This window comes from Fistularia commersonii, chromosome 11 (assembly GCF_037954325.1).
Source record: "Fistularia commersonii isolate RoL2024-O1a breed Wild chromosome 11, RoL_Fcom_v1.0, whole genome shotgun sequence".
NCBI classification, from domain to species: Eukaryota; Metazoa; Chordata; class Actinopteri; order Syngnathiformes; family Fistulariidae; genus Fistularia; species Fistularia commersonii.
In genome coordinates, this window is record NC_141294.1 from 4,682,174 (window position 1) to 4,702,881 (window position 20,708).

A 20,708-nucleotide genomic window follows, 5' to 3' on the forward strand; every position below is an offset into this window, starting at 1 on the left:
TGAGGATGGCAATTAATTCTTCCACACTCACCTAGTTTTTATTGCCAAACCTGCTTAAAGGTACACGACTGCCACCCAGTAGATTGCAATCATTGCTCTCACATTGAAATCTCTTGCCGCACAGAGAAGTGCATGCTGAATACCGCAAATACCGAATGAGACTGTTTGCTACATTTCCAGCGGCCCATCTCTGTCTAAACTCCTAATATAGCATACACATCAGTGTGACTGTATTTTAACATCCATTCTGTATAATGCTTATCCTGCACTCAGGGTTGCGTGTGGTTCACCCTAGACTGGTCGCCGGTCGATCGCAGGGTCATACATGTCATACCGTTCACGCTCATTCACAAAATCTGGACAATTCAGAGTCTCTGTTCAACCTGCTGCATGATTTTGGACTATGGAAGGAAAAACCCATGCAGACACAGGGGAGAGCATGCGAACTCCATGCAGACACAGGGGACAGCATGCAAACTCCATGCCGAAAAGTCTCCCTGTGTGAATCAAACTAGGGACCCTCTTGCTGTGAGGCAGAAGCGCTAACCAGTGCTCCACCGTGCAGCCCATTATTATTTTTTTTTTTACATCCGAGTCAATTTCAATAATGACTCATATGTGTGTAAGTATACAGCGGAACAACAGTGCAACCATTATTGTTATTTAGGTCAGTTCACCCTTGCAAACTGTGTTTGTTAATAACGCAATGTCATCGACTGCATATTGCAGCAGTTTTACCAGTTGTACTGCGGAAAGTATTGGTTCAAATACATACATGTCTATTGTACACACCATGTCCACTTCCATGTACATACCGCTCTTTTTTTGACTCTTGTACCTCTTTTTTTTTTATATACATACTCCAAGCAGGAGCTCTCAACAAAATTTCATTATGCCCGCATAATGACAAAATTAAAAGTCTGGAGTCACAACATTTTAGCACATTGCCAGCTTCAATGTCTTACTCCCAACACAAGGCGAGAGACTCACATTTTACAATTTTTGTAGTATTCTTATAAGAGAAAAATATGCGACCAGTCATGACAAAAGAAACAGCAACTGAGCGATACAGCTGAAAAAAAAAACATGCAGAAAGCAGGGCGATCCTTTATAGCATTCACGTCACCACCGTGAGAAACGAAAACAAAATAAGAAAGCGGATAATTTTAATCTACATGTGGATGTGTTCCTTCACAGCGGCGGAGGTAGATTTGAAACAAAACAAGCGCAACCAGATGAAATAGTGCCAACAGGTGGTAATTTGTGTGTCTTTATTGTGGACATGACATTACATCTTTTTGAAATGATGTACAAAAGTGTAACAGAACTGAGAATGGCTCAGACGAGGTAGAGCTTTCACATCGGCTTGCTGGCTTAAAAACTTGCTAAGTATAAAAACAACCACAAAAAAAAAAAAAAAAAAATTAAATCTAAGTCAACAAATGCTCCTGCCTGCCTCTGTCCTCTAATCTTTTTGAAGTGAAAATAAATACGGATATCAACCAAATACATTTGGAATAACCATGTCCCCCAAAGGTACATTAATCATGATGTTTATTACAAATAAAAATAATTCAGACACAAATAATACAACTTAAAATATGTGGCAAAACCCAACCAGAACGAAAAAAAAACAAACAAACAAAACAAAAGAACGACAAAAAAATACCTGCCAGCCCTTCAGGGCCGGCAGCCATGACTATCTAATGAACAAGTCCTACGGTTTAGCAAAGAGAAAGACTAAAAACACACTGTTACATGTTTATTAAAAAAAAGCACTGCTGCAATTACACTTATCAATCTTTTGATGGGTAACATAGCTAAGAAGCTACAAAAGTGGAACTGAAACAAATGGAACCGTTGACAAATCTCATCATGGCAACCATCCTCGGTTTCTGCCCGTGAAGACGTTTCTTCGGTTGCGGCTAAGTCTTCAAGGGAAGAAACCGAGCTCGGTTGCCACGGTGATGTTTGACGATTGACCCTGACCTGGATGACTGAGAACCTGCACGGACGCAAACCTATGGAACCATTCCGACAAAAAAAAAAAAAAAAAAGCCGCTAAACCAGAAATCACATCGAAGTGTATTAACCCGGCACCAGGAAAAAGACATTCTCAAAGAAACCTTAGCTAGAGGTGGACAAAATGAGAATAGTTAAAGCAAAAACCTAGTCTAAGTGCACTAGTAATGCCATTTGGTTTCTATTCCTGTAATTAAACGGTTTGGTAAGAGTGGAATACAGATACACGTGTTATATTACATACACTCACACCTGGTTCATACTTTTTTTTTTTTTTTTCTAAGTCACACTTCGGAGTACAAATTCATAACTGAGGAGTTAATCTTAAAGGGAATTCTGTACAACATTGGTTTTAGTACTACACTACCTCAAAGGCTAGAATATCCGTTTCAAGTATTTCACTACCCACACCTTCAATATCAACATTTCTGTATAATGAGGCATATCGAGCACACAATATTGTGTACATAATTCAACAACCGGCTGATAACGCGCACTTCATCGCGTTTCTATGTAAAATTGACTGAAGTTTTCAAAATATATTGAAGTACAGTACTCTTTATGCTCTGTAAGCGGTTTGAATTTCTATTCTGTGTAGAAAAAAAAAAAAAGATTCAGTAACCAATATCTTTCTTATTCGGACAAGATTTTGAGCTTTATCGTTTCCTTTCAACGTGTGAGGCCATGGCTTTTTTAGTTTTAGGAGTGGGGGGGTTTAGGGGGGACAGAAAGAGGAGGAAAAAAACAAATACAGGACAGAAAAGAAAACTTCTTGCAAAGAACAGATCTAACTATAAACCGCCTCTTGTTGCACAGGAGGTAGGCTGGTATAAAGCATCTAGAGAGAGGCCAGAGAACAGTTAGTCATCCTCTTCCACAGACTGCAGAGGTTTTAAAGTAATGCAAACAAAAACAACACATGCACACACACACACACACACACACACACACACACACTTGAGTTAAGGCTCCAATGGTTATACTATTCCATAGGCTTAAAAACATCTTTCGCAAGCACTTGTCCCTGGAACCCTTATCTCTGGCTCCTCTCTTTCCCCTCCGAGAATGCCGATTGGCACATCGCTATCCAAGGCCTCAATATTCTGGGAATCTGTGCTGTTGCGAAGAAAGTCCCCTCTGTATCTCTGGCTACTTTGTTGTCTAATGCTAGTTACAATTTCATTTAGATCATAATGAGCAAATTTAGGTGTAATTAAGTGAGTTAACTGTGCAAGGCAGTGTTAATAAAACCTCCAGTTGATCCATTATCAAACGGTAATGTCTCCACGTGGCTAGGACTTTTTTTTTTTTCCTCTGTGTGGGGCTATTACATGCAAGATGTGGAGAAAAAATATCCTCAATTTTCATCTCTTCACCGCTCAGAAGTCAACTAGGACACAACAGGGAGCTTCGTGACCCCTTAAGCATTGTGTCCTGAGAATACCTGAGAGGCCGGGATGATTTTGGTACAAAAGCTTCTTTACATATTAGCAAATGCGATCATGCTACTTTTAGAGCGGAGTTTAATCCGAGCGAGTCATAGCGCAGTCTTACTTAGACTCCCAGTGTTTTGCAGGGTAAATCAAAGTCGGTATAGGAAGCACTCACTAACATGAAGGAGTTATGGAAGAAAACTGCCTCTCCGCAGCCCTTTCCTCGTAAATGGACAATAATTGAACGGCCATAAAAATGGTACACTCATTTATATTGGCTATTAAAAACGCACACTCTTTTTAATGAGCACTAAAGCAGACACCCCCATTAGCATTCCCTCTATAATCCTACCCCTCGCTCTGTCTTCCTCTAATCATGAACTACACGGCCTCGGAGTGGTCACTCCTAACATTACACTTCAGATTTTGGGGGGGAACGTAGGCGTTGCACATCAACGCTGTCGTTTGCGGGGCCTTCATTTTCAGCACTTTCAACACAGGAAACAAACTTGAGCGGTGTAAGTGTTAGAGCCGCGATGGTTAGTCACTTCATCAATTGATTAGACAACAGAAAATCAATCAGCCACAGTTATAAGAACCCAAAGATCACTTTCAAAAGCACAAGCACCAAGGACATCCGGTTTGCCGCTTTTCCAATTTTGCATTTCAGATATATCAGTAAACTGAAGATCTTTGGATAATGGATTATTTTTAATAAAGACAGCAGAGGATGGCATAATTGGTTCTAACAAATATTCAAGGGCATGTTCACTATTTTCTAACATGTTGACACAATGAATTAAAATAAGACTAAGCAATTTGAAAAAAAAAAAAAAAAAAAGGAAATTGAAAAATAGTACTCGAATCGCAACGTAGCTTCACTTTCATCGATAGAGAATTGTTTCATAGGTGTCCTGAGGAATGCGCAAATGTGTCTACAATAAAGCTAAAAATAGGTAAGGGGCGAGGCAACTACAGCAGCCAATCATTGCCACACATTATTTAAATATTTGCTTTCAAATCCCATTTGTCAACTTCTTTTTATTGGAAAAAAAAATGCTTTTTAAGCTACAGGAACCACTTCACTTGCTGGTACCTTCATATTTGTAGTCCACTTCAGAAATTTTGTAGATGGTGTAAACTCCACGTGACTTGGTCTTTTTCTGTCAACTTTTATTCCAAAGAGGTTAAAGTAAAAGACTGATTCTTCGTGAGGTTCGGCTTTCCTGGAGGAAAAAGGGAGAGTTTATTCTTAATCCTCTTCGCTTCCTCTGCACGGAAAACTTCTTACCTGTGTGATCTCAAACAGCAGAATGGTCCATTGAGACATATAACACACAAAGTCTGCCGCAGCCCTATTTTCCAAATTTTTATATAGTCTTGAATAGTTTAATCTCTTTTCTTTTTTTTTCTTTTTTTTTAAAAATAAAACAATTTCCATAATTTAAACCTTCATCGTAAAATGTAAAAAGTTCCGGCGACTTTTTTTTTAGAAATGAGGATTTTTATGATTCAGGTTGTGATTCCCCCTGAATAGTCCGGGCTCAATTTCAGGTCCTGGTCTATCAGACGCGTTAATGGTTTTACTGGGATGTCGGTGGGTGTATGGCGGCCAGTGCTCCTTGCTTCTCCTGGCTCGGTATCAAGGTCCTTGTGTCAGGGTATTGGCTATTGTCAAAAGGCATATGGTGGACACTCTGCACGTGCGTCTTCAGGTTCCCTTTCTGAGAGGCTCGGTATGGGCAGAGCTGGCAGCAGAAAGGCCTCTCCCCTGCAAAACACACAAAGACGGGGTTGAAAGGTCAAGCGGCGCTCACACAGAAGGATCATTTGAGTGATTTCACATAAACCATAGATGAGACAGTAAAGCATAAGGGGTAAGCAACATAAAAAACAGATTTTACAAGAAGAAGGGGAAACATTGAGCAGATCATGAGTAGCAGCCACATATTTTATTATTCCTAATTTTGCTTATAAAGCTTACTTTGCTTAGCTTTACTGACCCAGATGGGCTAAACATTGTTCTCTCCTTGTTTTTCCTGCCATCTGGTGAAAAGAGCCACATGTCCCCCGTCTGAACAGCCCTAGTTTCGTCTCTGCGTGTTTCTCTCAATCACGCCGTGCTCTCTTTCATCCAATTAGACTGACCTACAATGGCGCAAACACCTTGGCGAAAAAAAAAAATAAACGTAATTCTAAAAAAAAAAAAAAAAGGAAAAAAAAAAAAAGCAACACATACCTGAACAAAACAAATGAGATTGCCATTTAATTGCACCTAATTATCATTTTGATAAATGGAAGAATATCAAGGCGGGAAAACAAATGACTCCCTGAGCCCCTCCCAGAGTATTCTCCCCGAAGAAGAAACAGGGAAATATAGCTGTTATCATACATCATCAGAAACACAACAGAGAGAAAGAGAGATGGCTGCGTGAGGGGGAGAGCGATAACAACAAAAAAGGTATAATTAATCACACAAAAACTTGAGAGAAAGGGGGGGAGAGAGAAAAAAAAAAAAAACAGCTGGAAAGACGGTGGGGGCAGGACGTGAGAGGAAAGCAAGAACCTCTACAACATTGTCCTTCCTCGGAAGCTCCGCTGATGGAACCGGTGCACTACATTATACTAAAGGTTATCGTCACAGTAAAGCAGCGTCAACACTACATCTAATTGGACCCCTCCGCCACGCCTGCTCCTATCATTCATCGCGTGCGGTAAATCTTAGTCCACGCGGGGTGTGTTTGATGTGTGATTAATAAAGTTGAGGGTGTAGCGAGAAGAAGCGCGATCTCTCCAAATGTCAAAGCGGGATAGATTCGCTTCTATGTCCCCATCTCTCTCTCGAGATTCTCGTCTTGTGACTGACTTTGACACTGATATTACACGTTTAAGGTAGTTGGCGAGTCGTCTTTTGACTATTCACAATTAGATCATATCCAACCGTCCCTTCGTGCTGATGCATGGTGCTCCGCGTTTCTTTTTTCTCTTGCATCACTTAAGTCAATGCGATTTGCATTTAACACAAATCGGTATTTCTACCGACGGACTGCTCGACAACTTAAAGAAATGGAAATTTATATTTCCGAGCTTAAAGTTATCTCACAAACACAAAGTGGCAATCTTTGAAACATCCTGTTGTTTGACAACCGGTAATTTCAAGATCAAAAACCTTACTTCTCCAAAGAAGCCTCCAACGTATACTAAAGAATTGAAATAAATAAGTAACTGCCAAACTCGTGCTGTACTCCATTTGACTCGCCTGTTATTGCAAAGTCTGTATGTTACATACACCAAGTATTCCCATTTCAACAATTGTGTGTTGCTGAGCTTTTCACCCAAGCAACTTCTAAATCAATTAAAAACAAATGTTTGGCTTTCAGGAGTTCATTCACAAAAATATTTGATTTTGCTGATTTGATGGCATGTGTTTTGGAGTCAACAGGCGTGATAAAAGCAACCTCATAAAGAAGTCGTGCAACTACCATATGTGCTGAGAAGGATGTGCTTGTCAAGACAAATGACAACCCCGCTTTCAGTATCGTGAATGTACGGCTCCGAAACTAAAAGCGCAAACTGCGTATGTGGTCGTCGATGCCTCGGGTGTCTTATTTTCTTAATGACGAAAATCGAAGAAGAACACGGGACTATTTAAAATCACTGAAGTCGCCAATATTAATGTTTGCAAGCGGAAAGAATGAAGCCGCTGACATCTGGCTCCGCGTACACCCGCTTGTCAGGTGCGATCCGGGAAAACAAAAATTTGATGTGAGAATGCCAGGTGTTACCGTCAGGTGCAGAGTGCCACACATGGCTATTGTCATAATGTAAAAAAAAAAAAAAAAAAAAAAAAAAAAAAAGAAGAAATAAATCAACAGAATGGGGGATGTGGGACCAACACAGACACACACATGCATAGGTGAGACACTAATAAGAAGAAACATGCAGAAGCAATGAGGGAGCCCAGTGATTAGCCATTGTGCCACATACTTGTTTGGGAGCTTCAGAAGCGGTGATGTGAGCGCCAGTACCTCTGTGGAGTCCGTTAAAATCAAACCCAACTGTTGGGGGAAAAGGAGGATGGGGAGGAAGAGGAGTAGGAGGAGGAGGAGGAGGGGAGGAAGTGGAGGAGGGCATTCGGTTAAAAGCTCTACCAGATCCACACAAGCATTTTTATTTTCCTCCGCCTCCATCCACACAGAGTAGCGCTTGCCACCAGCACCCTCGCTAATAGAGGGAAGCTGGCAGTGATGATGATGGTGATGATGGTGATGATGATGTTGATGGAACTTGGTGGAGGCAAGTCAGTGATTTAATATGACGCATGTTAATAGAGGCCTCGGGGTGGCTGGCCTTTTCTGCGTGTGCACGTCCACGCTCAAGACAACCGTCGGTGACAACATTAATTACAGCCTTGGCGAGTGTTTACACAGTCTAAGCGTGTGTGTGTGTGTGTGTGTGTGTGTGTGTGTTTACAATAGGGCTTAGGGGAAGCTGAGCATTGCATCACTTACCATTTGGCCTCTGTCACTTAGAATCACTGGCTGTGCCACATATCATTCACACTCTCCATAAAGAAGCTACTTATCTCCCTGTCTACTGTCATCACCGCTGGCTCGGCTGATAGACGTGACAGGACAGCAGAGGGAAGAGGAGGATGGGCTGACGGAAAACTATACGATCGAAAGGAAAAAACGGAGAAAGAAGAGGAGGAGCGGCGTGAGGCCAGCTGGGAGAAGGAAAGGTAGAAAAAAGGAGGAAGACGGTGAAAGTCAAAAGAAATGCAAGGATAGTTAAGGGTGGAGAAAGACAGGAAAGGAAAAGGAAAGATGCAAAAAACAGAGTAAAGGAAAAGAAAGGAGAGGAAGCAAGGAAAGGAAAGGAAAGGAAAGGAAAGGAAAGGAAAGGAAAGGGGAGGAAAGGAAAGGAAAGGAAAGGAAAGGAAAGGAAAGGAAAGGAAAGGAAAGGAAAGGAAAGGAAAGGAGGGGAAAGGAGAGGAAAGGAAACGAAACGAAAAGAGGAAAGGAGAGGAAAGGAAAGGAAAGGAAAGGAAAAGAAGGGAAAGGAAAGGAAAGGCAAAATACAGTGGAAGGCATCGAAATCAGGCTTTTTAGTGAATGGCAACGGGACACATGCAAATGGATTTATAAGGCTGGTGTGGACAAATGTTGCTCCGCTTCATTAGAATGCACAATTTCATCTCTCTAATTGACATGTGATTAATAATGTATACAATTTGTCACAGGTCACTATCCGGAGAAAATCATGTTTCAGTTTAAAAAATAGAGACAGCTGCCCGGCCCAGGGCGGGGAGGGACTCACAGACTGGCTGTCACACTCAACTGAACAAAAAGATCTGTTTTGATTTATTTTGGAAAATGTAGGGAAAGTATCAGATGTATGTAGAGTCAGACAATGAAATATTGTCCTGAATGAGAATTTCCATGCATATATTCTCTATAGCTCATGCGAGTGTGACGGGGTGGATAAATAGCTATGACGGCGATGATGTGTGCGTGCCCAGGTGGCACGTGAATGAGTGAATGTTAAAGTGGAAAAAAAAAAAAAAAAAAAAAAAAAAAAAAAGAATGGAACTCCTGGTAATACATGAATAACAAGTAGCTACTTGCTAAAATGTTCTGCAAACCCAAGCAGAATGAAGATGTTGAACCGCTATCACTATGATATGAAAGACCATCAATCTTCCTCAATGCTAATGTGTATTTTCCTATAAATTACATTGTACTGCACTTGCAATTTGAGCACTTGTGAAAGTCAGTAAGGCTTGTTATTATAAAACAGATCCTTGAGAAAATGCAATTAGAAATCGTGTTTTAATTGATCGATAAGCAAATTTGTGAGCTATGAATCCATAGCGTTTTGTTTTTCGTTTTTTGGCAAATACATTCGGTGGTGAAGCCTGAGCTTTTGTTCGCCGTTTAGGCGAGTCACATCATTTCAATGTACATTGAAAAACAGGTTCACATTGATCATCCTACTGGTGCCAAACAGTTGGTTGAATTGTTAGTTTGTTTGCAATTAAACCATTTTGTTGAGTTCCCTATTTATAATTACCGTAGGCTTAAAAGCCTATCTTTCGAATAACACTCTTGTATTACAAAGCGAGACATAAATGTAATTCCACAAGTGTCACGCCTGATTTTTCGGCGCCCCTCACAGATCGTGCCAGAAAATTCCATTTTATTGTGTAATATGTGTGTCTGCACAGCTTTTCTAGGAAAATTGTAAGTTTAAAAATTGTTGTTTTTTTTTTACCTGTGTGGGATCTCATGTGTGTGCGCAGGTGGCTGGGCTGACTGAAACTCTTGCCACACTCATGACAGAAATGCTGTCCCTGCCGCATGAGTGACCTCAGCATCCCTGATAACACACGCACACACACACACACATGCACGATCACACAAACACGCACATACACACAAGGAGGGAAAAACAAAGGTATTTTAGCCTGTCACCTTAAAACAAAGCAAGCGCTAACTTTTTTTTTCACATTATAGAGATGAAAAGATGTTTATGGTATAGATACAGTGTATAAAAGTTCAAACCTGTTGACATTTTCCTGCAGGTATGAGCTTCTTTTGCATAGTAATCAATTTCTGTTACACTGGATTTTAATTGCAGAAAGTAAATTTTGCTTTCCCTTTATTTTTTTTTATCCAAACACCCTGCTCCGAACCATTTTGCTTTCCTGTCACCCTCTAATCAAATCTCAGTTTTTCTTCTTTGTTCCAAAGGTTGAGTTTTGCTGTGTAGACGTACGTTTGTGCAGGAACGCTGTCTTCATGTTCACTTATCGAAGTATAATCTTTTTATGCTCATCCGAAAATTCAACTTTTTTACCATTGAGAATGTTTTAGACGGCAGATGTAGGGTCACAGGACATGCACTTTGAATAACATAATGATAATAGAGAGACAGAAAAGGAAGGCATCATTACCAGTTTATTCCGAAGCAGCGTTTGCTGTGTTTGGAAATGAATGAAGTCGAAAAGGTCACCAATGGATGAAAGAGTGTACATAAGCACGGAGCCTGGCTGGAGCGGCGGAGGTAGGTAGCATCAGTAGTGGACTTGCGCAGGCATCATTAGTATGTCTAATGTGTCATTATGAGCGGCTAGCTCCAGGGGCTGGACTGCAGCTGTCACACAGCATCATCTCAGAGGCTGACAGCCAGACACACACAGCACACACACACACCGCATAAATTACAGGCAATTAAAACGCCCCGGCTGTGATGTGCCCGCTCGGCTGCCCGTGTGTCACATGTCAGGTGTGTGTGCCTGCATGCTTATGTGTTTCCAAAGTTTATATATATATATATATATGTGTGTGTGTGTGTGCATGTGTGTTTCTTCGTTCCAAGTGAGGCAGGGTTTGTGGCAGACTGACCGAGCATGCTCGAACACACACACGTGCACACACACACGCACACACACACACACACACACACACATGGGCACGCGCAAACACACACACACACACACACTCACGATGTTGCAACAAACTTGAATCTGTACATTTATAGAACAATGAGTGTATAAGATGACAGGGAAGTCACATGATGAATTCTGAAGACTTTTAAAACGATAGCATTCCGCTTTCTTTGCGAATACGAAAAGCAAACTTTGGGACAGGCGTGAAGGAGTGCATACGCAAAACCACAGCTGAATTTGAGCGCGCAGGATTAATCGCAAGCACCTTCGGTTTGGACACTTAAGCGATGTCTGAATAAATCTGTTCCACAATAATCACAAGCACAAGGGCGGAATGTTAAAATACTCTTTTCTAAACTGCTTTTTCACCATCAGAAAAACACTTTATACATGTACCTTGAAAAATACAGTCAGGATTCTAACTCTAGAGCTCCCTCCTTATTTATAATGCCCTGAATAATCTTCCTAATTGCTGTATATCACCGCAAGGCCCTTCAAGTCCTCAGAGTGAGGCGTGCTAGTTGTATCTCACGTAAGCCTGTGCTTTTGCCGTCCTGGACCTCAGGCTGTGGGACGTTCACCCCCTCTGGACATTAGGTCAACAAACTCTCCTTTTAACTCACAACTGCAGATTTTTTTTTTTTCTTGGCGGGTCCCTTTTTCCGTCTTGCACTCCTTTCTTTCTGTTGTTAATAGTTTTATTCTTTTGCAAAGGTATCATGGACTTATTTGACATTCTTTCACTTATGTAACAAAAATGTATGGCATAAAGAATGTCAGCAAAAAAAAAAAAAAATAATCCTAACAGTCACCGTGCGTCACCTGAAAAAACATGAAGTTCTTAAACCATAATCTTATTCAATTATTCAAAGACAGATTGTCCAAACGTCATCTTAATCTTAATCAGCCTTAACATGTACTGAGCAGCATCTTACGGAGCAGCAACTCGGCTCATGGAAATCTGATGTTTGATAAGAAGTATACAAATAAATGTAGGCATCTGCTAAACATGTTCATTTTTTCTGGTTTGCATGTAAAGATCAGTGCAGCTGGAACTACAGGGCCGGCGGGAGGGGGGAGCCGAGTGCTTAAAGAAGTCGGACGACGTTGTGTCCACTACACGAATATGCACACAAAAACACACATCCATGCACTCCTACGATTTAACTTGCCGACAGAAAAAAATAGGCCCGAGGGTCCGTGGGTGCTTCGGACAGTGCGGCGCTTTCTGCATAAGTCCTCGGCATACATGCCAAGTATCAAAACGGGCATCCACCTAAGCTGTGACTACGCCTTTTGTGAATATGAGTGTATGGATGTGAAAAGGGTGGATAGAAGGACACAGCAGGACAAGGAAGACGGGAGGCGGAGGAGGTGACAGAGAGTGTCTCTGGCACCCAGACTACTGGCCTCTGGATACTCTACTTCTACTCTTAGCAGCCAGCCCTTCTCAGTGATGCACTAATGAAAGACAAGACAGAGCTGGATGGAAAACACGAACGGACACACACGCGCACACACGCATATTACACGGGAAAAGGGAGAAAGACTCAGTTGTTCAAAAAAGGTCACTTTATAGCATGTGACTCAAAGGGCTAAGGCGGATTGTGACGATATGTGCCTGGACGGGTGACAGCGATGTCATGCGTCTGCTCTCAGGCTGTTGTCTTTGACCCCTAGCTCAGTGCAGCCCCACTTGACCTTAGAGACACAACTGAAAATGGGCAAATAATATGGATGTTCAGTAATGACCATTTCCAAAGCAGCTGGTGGGGTAATTATTCTGTCTCATCCCTCTCTTTGCCTCTTATCTTCCCTCTCGCTCTGTTTTGCCTCTCTCCATACGCATTTGTGCGAATCTCTCATCAGGCGGAGCCGTGACCTAAACAGTTTGTGACAGGTTTCTGGGAGACTGGAGCTAGAGACTAGGCATGCCTCACAGACCTGAGAGTAGGAAAGGTTCTCTCATGTCTTTCATCCAGAAATACGCACACACACACACACTTCTTTTAAAAAAAATAAATAAAAAAAAAAACATGCACATATGGACACGGGCGCTGCTTCTGATATTGCATTTTTACGAAACATGCAAACGCTCACACATATACTAATTTAATGCGTCCCCTCTTCAGTTTTTTAAAACCCTTTCAAAATGCAGCTATGTAAGCCTGTCGATCGCTTGCCGCCAAATAGTACGTTGGTGCTCAAAGACTGCATGAGCACCTAATTGTACCTACCGTGGTTAAATCTATGAAGTTTAATCAATTTAGAGCGGATTGGAAAAACTACCAAAACTAAGCACTTATATTTTCCTCTAAACCCTTGACCCTCTGGACAATTTCTATCTCAACTGATGACGAGACAAAGTATTACACAGGTTACCAATACTGTCACCTCGATATGGAGTTATCATGACTTGAACTGAAGTTTCTCAATTCAAATAGTGAACGTTTTAGACCGATGTGAATTTTTATTTTTTTTTCCTACCATTGGGATCCATTAGGGCATTGGCTGCACCCCAGCGGTGGTAGAGAACCGCCAGTTCATGTGGGCTGTAGTTTGCGAGGAAGCTGTGGATATCAGCTGTAATTTCTGTCTCTGCGACCGGCTCCGGTTTCATATCCCCAAGGGTTTCTGAAGGCAAAGAAGGAGCAGGCAAGGAATTCTGCAGGGTTCCTCCGTGTGACTTGGAAGCTCCATAATTATGCCCCACCGAGGAGCTATGTATGATGGTACTAGGCCTGGAGGTATTCGCCCGGCCCTGGCTATGGGGGCTAGACAGCGGCTGATGTGAAGAGCTCCTGGCTCGACTGTACTCGGCAAGGCCGTGTTTGCTCGACAGCATGAAACCCAGGCCCTCCTGAGGCATCAGGTAGTGGTCTGCAACTCTGGAAGCGGTAGCAAAACTGTGGCTCGGGACTGAGGAATGTGGGATGGGGCCAATGTTTTTCTCAAAAGACTTGGAGGATGACTGCGCGTTACCCCGATGGTAAATATCTACTCTGGGTTTGGGCCGAGAAGAACGACTCTCCGTGTGTCTGACGCTGCTGCTGCTGCTGCTGCTGCTGCCTGGCTGAACAGTGGTTTTCCCAGCTTGAGAGGCTGACGCGGATGTGGAGCTCCTTGAAATCGATGGAGGTTGGGCAGAGGATGATGATGGCGATGATGATGTAGCCGACTGACTGCTCGATTTGCTCTTCTTCAGCACCTCACCGGAGCGTGTTGTTGGGGGCCGCGTACGCTGGGCACGCGTCAGCGGTGGTAGCGGTGGGCATTCTTTACCCTCCAAGACCGGCGGGGGACCGGTGCGTCTCCTGGAGGATAGAAAACTGTCCTTGGAGCCCTTAGAGCTGTTTTTCAGAGCCCATTTAGGGGCCAGATTGGAACTGCTGCTGTTGATGCGGTGAGCCACAGTCTGGTGCATCCAGAGGACCTCAGGGTAGCGGGTAGAATGGGAACAGAGGGAACATTTGTGGTTTGGAAGAATCTTCCCGTCCAGAGCCGAGGAGGTGCTTCCCCTGCAGCCCTCAGCCCTCACACATAGATCCACAGGGGAAATACTGGGATCGAGCGAGGAGGAATGAGCTGAAAGGTAAGAAGGAGGGGATGCGGAGTTGCTCAGCCCTTCAAGAAGGGCTTTCTTTAACTTGGGGTAACCATTTGGTGTGCTTCTGTTTGAGCTGAAGCTGGGACTAACAGTTTGACTTGATCCCTTTTCAGCTGCAGACGGATGTTGGACACGCACATGGCTCAGGTAGGCCTTCGACTCTGTGGCTACAAAGTCACAAAGACTGCAGATGTATGGCTTCTCGTCTGTAGGGGGGAAAAATAAGAAAAGGCTCAATAAATGCAAAAGAAACCAACAGGTTAAAACTGCTAGTTGACTAAATCCAGGGCCCATTATTTCAAATCTGTATGCCTGAATTTTCAAACAGGTGCAGTTAAGATGACCCGCTATGGGGCTGCAGTATTGTCTATTGATATATTCAAGTGAGCATATCAAAACATATAAAGATATGGACCCAAAAATCTCATTGCATTGTATCATGGGTTTTCATAGGTATTCTGAGTTAATGGATGATCCCATATATTACTGATATCAAAATATCACAGGCAAAAATGTACATTATTAAATTGAACGGTCTGACCTAAAATGATCTTTACATTTTTTGTACAAGACTGTAAAGGATTGCGCCGTCCTCCGGTTACACATTTTAGTGCAACCTACAAACTCTCCACTGGATGGCATGATTGCCCCATTTTTCTCACTGAATGAAACCGGCTCCAATTTTAGGAAAAAGATTTTGAATAGCAATTTGAAAACAAATGTAAATTTTTAGTTAGTGCGGTTATTTCATTGGGCTGACATAAAGAGCTATAAAATGTGTAAAAATAATACAGCAATAAAATGAATGTGTAAATACATTAAAATGAATGTATTTACACATGAAATTAATTTCACATTTGCAACTGGAATCAACTGATCAGTAAAAGGCGGTTCCACTATAATCTAAATACAAACACACACACAGACTATCCCCACAATGTACTATATAGTCCAAGAATCATGTTGTTCTCTGCACTACCCTTATTTTTTTCACGACAATAACCAGTAGGCTGGCCTCTGTTTTTCATTTTGTATCCTGTTGGCAACAATGGCCACACGGACAAAGAACTCAGAGGCTGCCTACAAGAAGTCCTGAAGACGATTGACTTAGTTTACCATTTAGGGTTGCTGGTGTTTATCATGCCAGGGCTGCCCATCTTTAATAAGACCGAGTTTTTGACAATTTGTAATAAGATGCCTGCAACACTCATACATGGTTTTTGTCCCTTCATTCTAGTATCTGACATTCCGACAGTGAAATTACATTTGCAAGCTGGTTCTCCTTAAAATGTGCGCAACGGCAAACCAAACTAGTCCTAGTCCATTTTTATTTACAAAAGCCTTTTTTAAATTTACTTGAATAGTACATTGTGTTAGCAAAGCAATTTCAAGGTAAAATGTCATATTCTGAATTATATACTTGTGAACTCCACCTTTTTGTGTGCCTTGAGTTATTTAACTGACATGACCTTCTATCAACAGTTCATAAATGTATGTTTTTATTAAATGTAATCACTGCTATAACCATATCTTAAAGCCTCTTGCAGTTCTTCATGGTGCAAGAAGAACTCAGGCATACCCTAAACAAACTCATACCTGAAAGCTGAGAGTCTCCTGAACACATTTGGCTAACAAAGATGTCATCTGGATGGATGTCACCACCGATTTTCATCTGTACAATTGTTATACTACTACATAACTTGATGCATGTCTGCTGAGACAGTGGGGGGTAATCTTAATCTGAAAACACACGTATGTTTGGTGCAATTTGTACAGCTGACAGTCTTCCACACTATACTACATCCATATCGTGACATTTAAATCAATAAACACAGTATATCTATATAACAACTCTGTCGTAGCATGTGCATTCAAATGAAAAAATCTCAACCTGAAAGTAATTCATAGGGAATGGGGGTCTTTTTTACAAGATATTCTAATAAAGTTAACCTGTGAATGTAACAGGGGATTAAGGATTACTTCCCACTCGCTTTGTTGGTAATGAGGTGTTAGATAAAACACGAAGTCAGAGGAGACGGAACACAACAGCACATTCAGACCGATTTTCTTTGCAAAGACATAAAAACAAGAGTAAAGAGCATGTTCACACACTGGAGGGGGTGAGGGGAGTTTCCTGACACAGGAAGACCTGAAATAGAACACAGCTCGATCAGGCCTGAAGAGATGTTGCTACTATTTTTGATGCCAGTGCTAACAGGGAGGAATAGAAACAATCACTGTAATTCTTAGCATTCGGCTATTACTACCCCAATTTTCCATTGTCCTCTGCAGTGACAATGACAGAATGTATCCAATAATCTGACCGGAACACTTTATGTTTTAAATAGATTTGGGAGATAAATATACATCGGCTTGAGACATCTCATGCACTCCTTATACAGGAATCTTTGCTTTGGGAAATTTCAGCCATGATTATGGGTGTCTGCCCTTGCATGGGCTTTTTTTTGCTCTGCACTGTTTATTGGTTGTGGAGGTGAAAAAAAGATAGGCATCTGAAAAATGCCCACCACTATCCTGAAATGCCACTAAAAAGGAACCACGTTGACTTCAATGCTCTGTGATACAAAGCTAGTACACAACTGTTAAAGAGAATTTCCCTGCTAACAGTGGAAGTTTATGGACCGGTGTTTAATAGCATTTTGTCTGCAGCACTCTGTTAATGCTGACGTTGTATGCAGTTTTGATATTTGGCCACATGGTGTCTCCTGTTTCCACTCCACAAAGAGACTGATGAGTTGAGAGAATTTCACCTAAATAAAGGGCATTTCATCAACAGCTGTTTACTAGGGCACGAAAAACTCAGGTTCTTGGAGTGAAAAGATTGAAAGAGGCTACAGTCAACTGTGCGCCCACCAGAAACACACTGTGTGATTCATCAGAGTATGCTTATAGCAGTTCCAGAAATTGAATTAAGACGGAAGACGGACAGTTTATATGGAAATAATGTGCATAAGACACAAATGGAAAATTTGTGTGGGTCACTATTAGATTAAAAAGAGATAATATTCCTAATATTCCTGGATGCCACTGTTCAATCAGAATATGTTTGATAATGTTCAACAAACCTGCAAGCTCTCCTGGGTTAGCGGTGTCCATCTCTGAAGCTTGATCTCTCAGGGTGGAGGCTGGCGGCGAGTCTCCGTACCCTGGCGTGCTGGGCCGGCTTGTGGAGCCTGACTCGGGGTCACTGGTAGATGCCCATTGGTCATTTCTTGTACTTCTTTCCTTTTCCCCCGCAGGTGCCCTGCCTCCATCTTTTCTATGCACCCGCTGATGAACGATCATCTGGTGACGACTGCGGAACACCTTCCCGCATTCAAAGCATTCGTTGGTTTTGGACGGAGCCTGGGACTGCGACGGTCGTCTCCGGTCCTGGCGAGATGAAGGTCGGTACTCGGAGTCGCTGAGGCTGTCGGGTGTCTGGTCCCCCGAAGACGCGTGGTTTCCCAAACCGGTACTATTGCGTCGGCCTGAAGTGCGTTTCTCTTGGCCTTGCAGGACGTAACAGCTGTTCTCCTTCTCAAAAACAACGGGATTTTCATGAAGAGCATCCTCCCCTAAACTCCCGACATCATTTGTGGACTTGTAACTAGGCTCTACTGGTTCGACAACTTTTCCTTTAGTGGCTAATTGCCAGGCCTGATAGCTGCAAACTGGATCCAGCTCTGGGATTCTGTAACCCAGCGTCTTCTTTTCGCTGTCCTCCTCTTCAGCCAGAGCTTTTTCCTCAACAGGTTTTAGGTTCAAGTATTCAAGGAAACGTTTCTTGGCAGCTGGCGAGTCCTCCTCTTCACTCAGCTTGCACTGGTTTGGGGATTTCTTGCCGTAGCTCAGATTGTGGACTTTATCGTGGGCCCGCAGGCTCTCTCTGTTATGGAACAAGTTCCCACATTTAGAGCACATTTGATAAATAGATGCGACAGAGCCCGTGACAATTTCAGGATCTTGGGCGACATCATTGATGGTAGCAGGATGCTCAGCCGAATCAGATTTAGACCGTGACCTGGATTTGGTGTTGTGTGTTTTCATGTGCGATTTCAAAAACCAAGCTTCACGGAAGCGCCGTCCGCAAATGCGGCAGCAGTGGTCCAGTATTCCTGCGTGCTTCTTCATGTGGGACTTCAAAAACCAAGCTTGGGTGAAGACCTGGCCGCACGTCTCGCAGGGAAAGGTCCCGTCGCTCTGAGGCTGGAGGACATCTTGTTCGGCCACGGCCTCCTCCTTCACACTAGTATCCTCTTCGGCATCTACCGTGATGTGAACCTTCTCGATGTGACTCAGGAGCTGGTCTTCCCGCTGGGCCTCGTAGCCGCAGAGACGGCAACAGTAAGGCCGCTGGTCCGTGAGAGATTTCTCTCTTTTCATGCTCCTCACAGGCACTTTCCTACGACTATCTTCACCGCTATCTCCATTGATCACCCGGTTACAAGCTGAGCTGCTCTTCGTCGGGCTGGTCCCTCCGTCGAGACCCTCCGAAACACTCATCTCCTCTTCATCGGCTCCTCCCTCTTCATCTTCGTTGGAGTGGTGGCTGGAGAGCGTTCCCAGTTTGTGGCTACGGATGTGAACTTTGAGGTTGCCTTTCTGGGAGGCCCTGTGGTCGCAGTAAGGGCATTTGTAAGGGCGGGCACCGGTGTGGCGTCTCATATGTTGAGACAAAGAGCTGAGAAAGGGGAAGCTGCGTCCGCAAATATTGCAGTCGAAGGACCCCGGGATTTTGTCATCGTCACCCTCGATGCCGTTTCTAGGACTGCCTTTGTTACTCGAGATCTGTTCCTTTGGACCTCCAGCTTTGGTGTCCATGACCTCGACGCGTTCTCTAAGATTTATCATATAACTTTCTACCCCGTTTACTTTCCCTACAAAAGCTCAATCAAACTTCAAACGAGCACCAACTGCATTTGCGCTTCTAGTAATGTGTACGGTGCCCTTGTCGCTCACTTAAAATCCTCCTTTTGTCATCCGAAGGTTCAGGCTTTTTAGCATATTCAGTACGATAGCATTTTCTGTGCAGAAGTACCTCGGCGGTACCGCTATGGATGCATCTTCCTCCGGCACTGTCAATGTGTCTGTGAGTCAATTTATCGATGTCCTATTCTTTCCGTCAAAAACGAAAGTGCATTTAAATTAAAACTATGAATCACAGTAAATGGTCATTCGTAGTTCATCTCGTCCACAACGAAGTAAATGTTTACTGAATCCTGGGTCCTCATTGAATTTGGATGAGTAATAGGTCACACTCCACTGTCCACCACATCCCTTTTCTTCATTTAAATGGCCCCATCTTCATCTTTATATTATTCATGTATCTGTGGCTTCCAGGTCAAACAAGTCATCCACCTGAAAATGAAAATGAAAGGTAGAATGAGACAGTGATAAAGGCAGTGGCAAAAAAAAAGACAATGAAAACATGTGTTTGTTGATTTTTGAGAATCATTTTCAGAGATATAGATTTGGTTACAAACTGCATAGCTCACATCTGAATGAGTTTGTCTTCCAATGTGGCGGTTCATTAGAAACACAAGGGCCTTTGGTATGTGATCAGTACAGTTCAGTGATCCCTAATTTCCCCTATGGGAATCAATAAAGTTTATCTTATTTGTACCTTTTGCATAAGACAACAAACATAGCGCGATGACTTTTAATGTGAAAACAAATGCTTTAAAAAAAAACAGATTCGTTCAAAACACGACATATCCGTTACCCCAGACAAACACTTTGTTCACCTTTCTTTCCGAAAGTCAGTGCAGATTGAGTTTAGTCGCGTTAATTCCCTTTAAATATTTGTATGCACAACACGCATATGTGGGATTGTATCAGAGTTGTGCTCTGCTTGGGGGGCTCTGACGCCACATCGGCTGAGTCGACACTTTGCACAATCAGGGTTAGGGGGGCGGGGGAGGGGGGGGTGTATTCACATCAGCCAGATCAGCAGTGCCACCATATTCCCTCCCTATACTGGCCTCACACACCCGCCTCAACTGACACTATCACATAACAGGGATCTTAAGTACACAACAGGAAGTGGCTCTTCAGACAATTTACTTTGCTCTATTTCTCAAACAAGAGATGAATAGTGTCACGGAGGAACTTGAAAAGAAAGTGAAAAAGATGAATTAGAAAAATAAACCGAGGCTGTATATGTTCTGGTTGACGTTACACTTGCGCGTTTGAG

The 20,708-nt window shown here is 42.7% G+C and overlaps 1 protein-coding gene across 4 annotated transcripts in view; it reads right to left on the reverse strand.

Annotated features, from left to right (window-relative positions):
• Positions 1 to 1,238: 1,238 nt before the first annotated feature.
• Positions 1,239 to 20,708, reverse strand: part of znf516 (zinc finger protein 516) — a 44,718-nt gene continuing 25,248 nt past the window's right edge. Inside the window, exons 3-7 of one of the 4 annotated variants that reach the window (XM_086154607.1) lie at positions 17,599 to 19,873; positions 13,393 to 14,718; positions 9,729 to 9,833; positions 7,443 to 7,513; positions 1,239 to 5,226 (exon numbers count right to left, since the gene is read on the reverse strand). In XM_086154607.1, coding sequence (XP_086010733.1) covers positions 5,167 to 5,226; positions 7,443 to 7,513; positions 9,729 to 9,833; positions 13,393 to 14,718; positions 17,599 to 19,366 — 3,330 coding nt within the window. In that variant the 5' untranslated portion in view covers positions 19,367 to 19,873 and the 3' untranslated portion in view covers positions 1,239 to 5,166. The remainder of the gene's footprint in view (positions 5,227 to 7,442; positions 7,514 to 9,728; positions 9,834 to 13,392; positions 14,719 to 17,598; positions 19,874 to 20,708) is intronic. The other 3 variants (XM_086154610.1, XM_086154606.1, XM_086154609.1) reach the window with 3 other exon arrangements.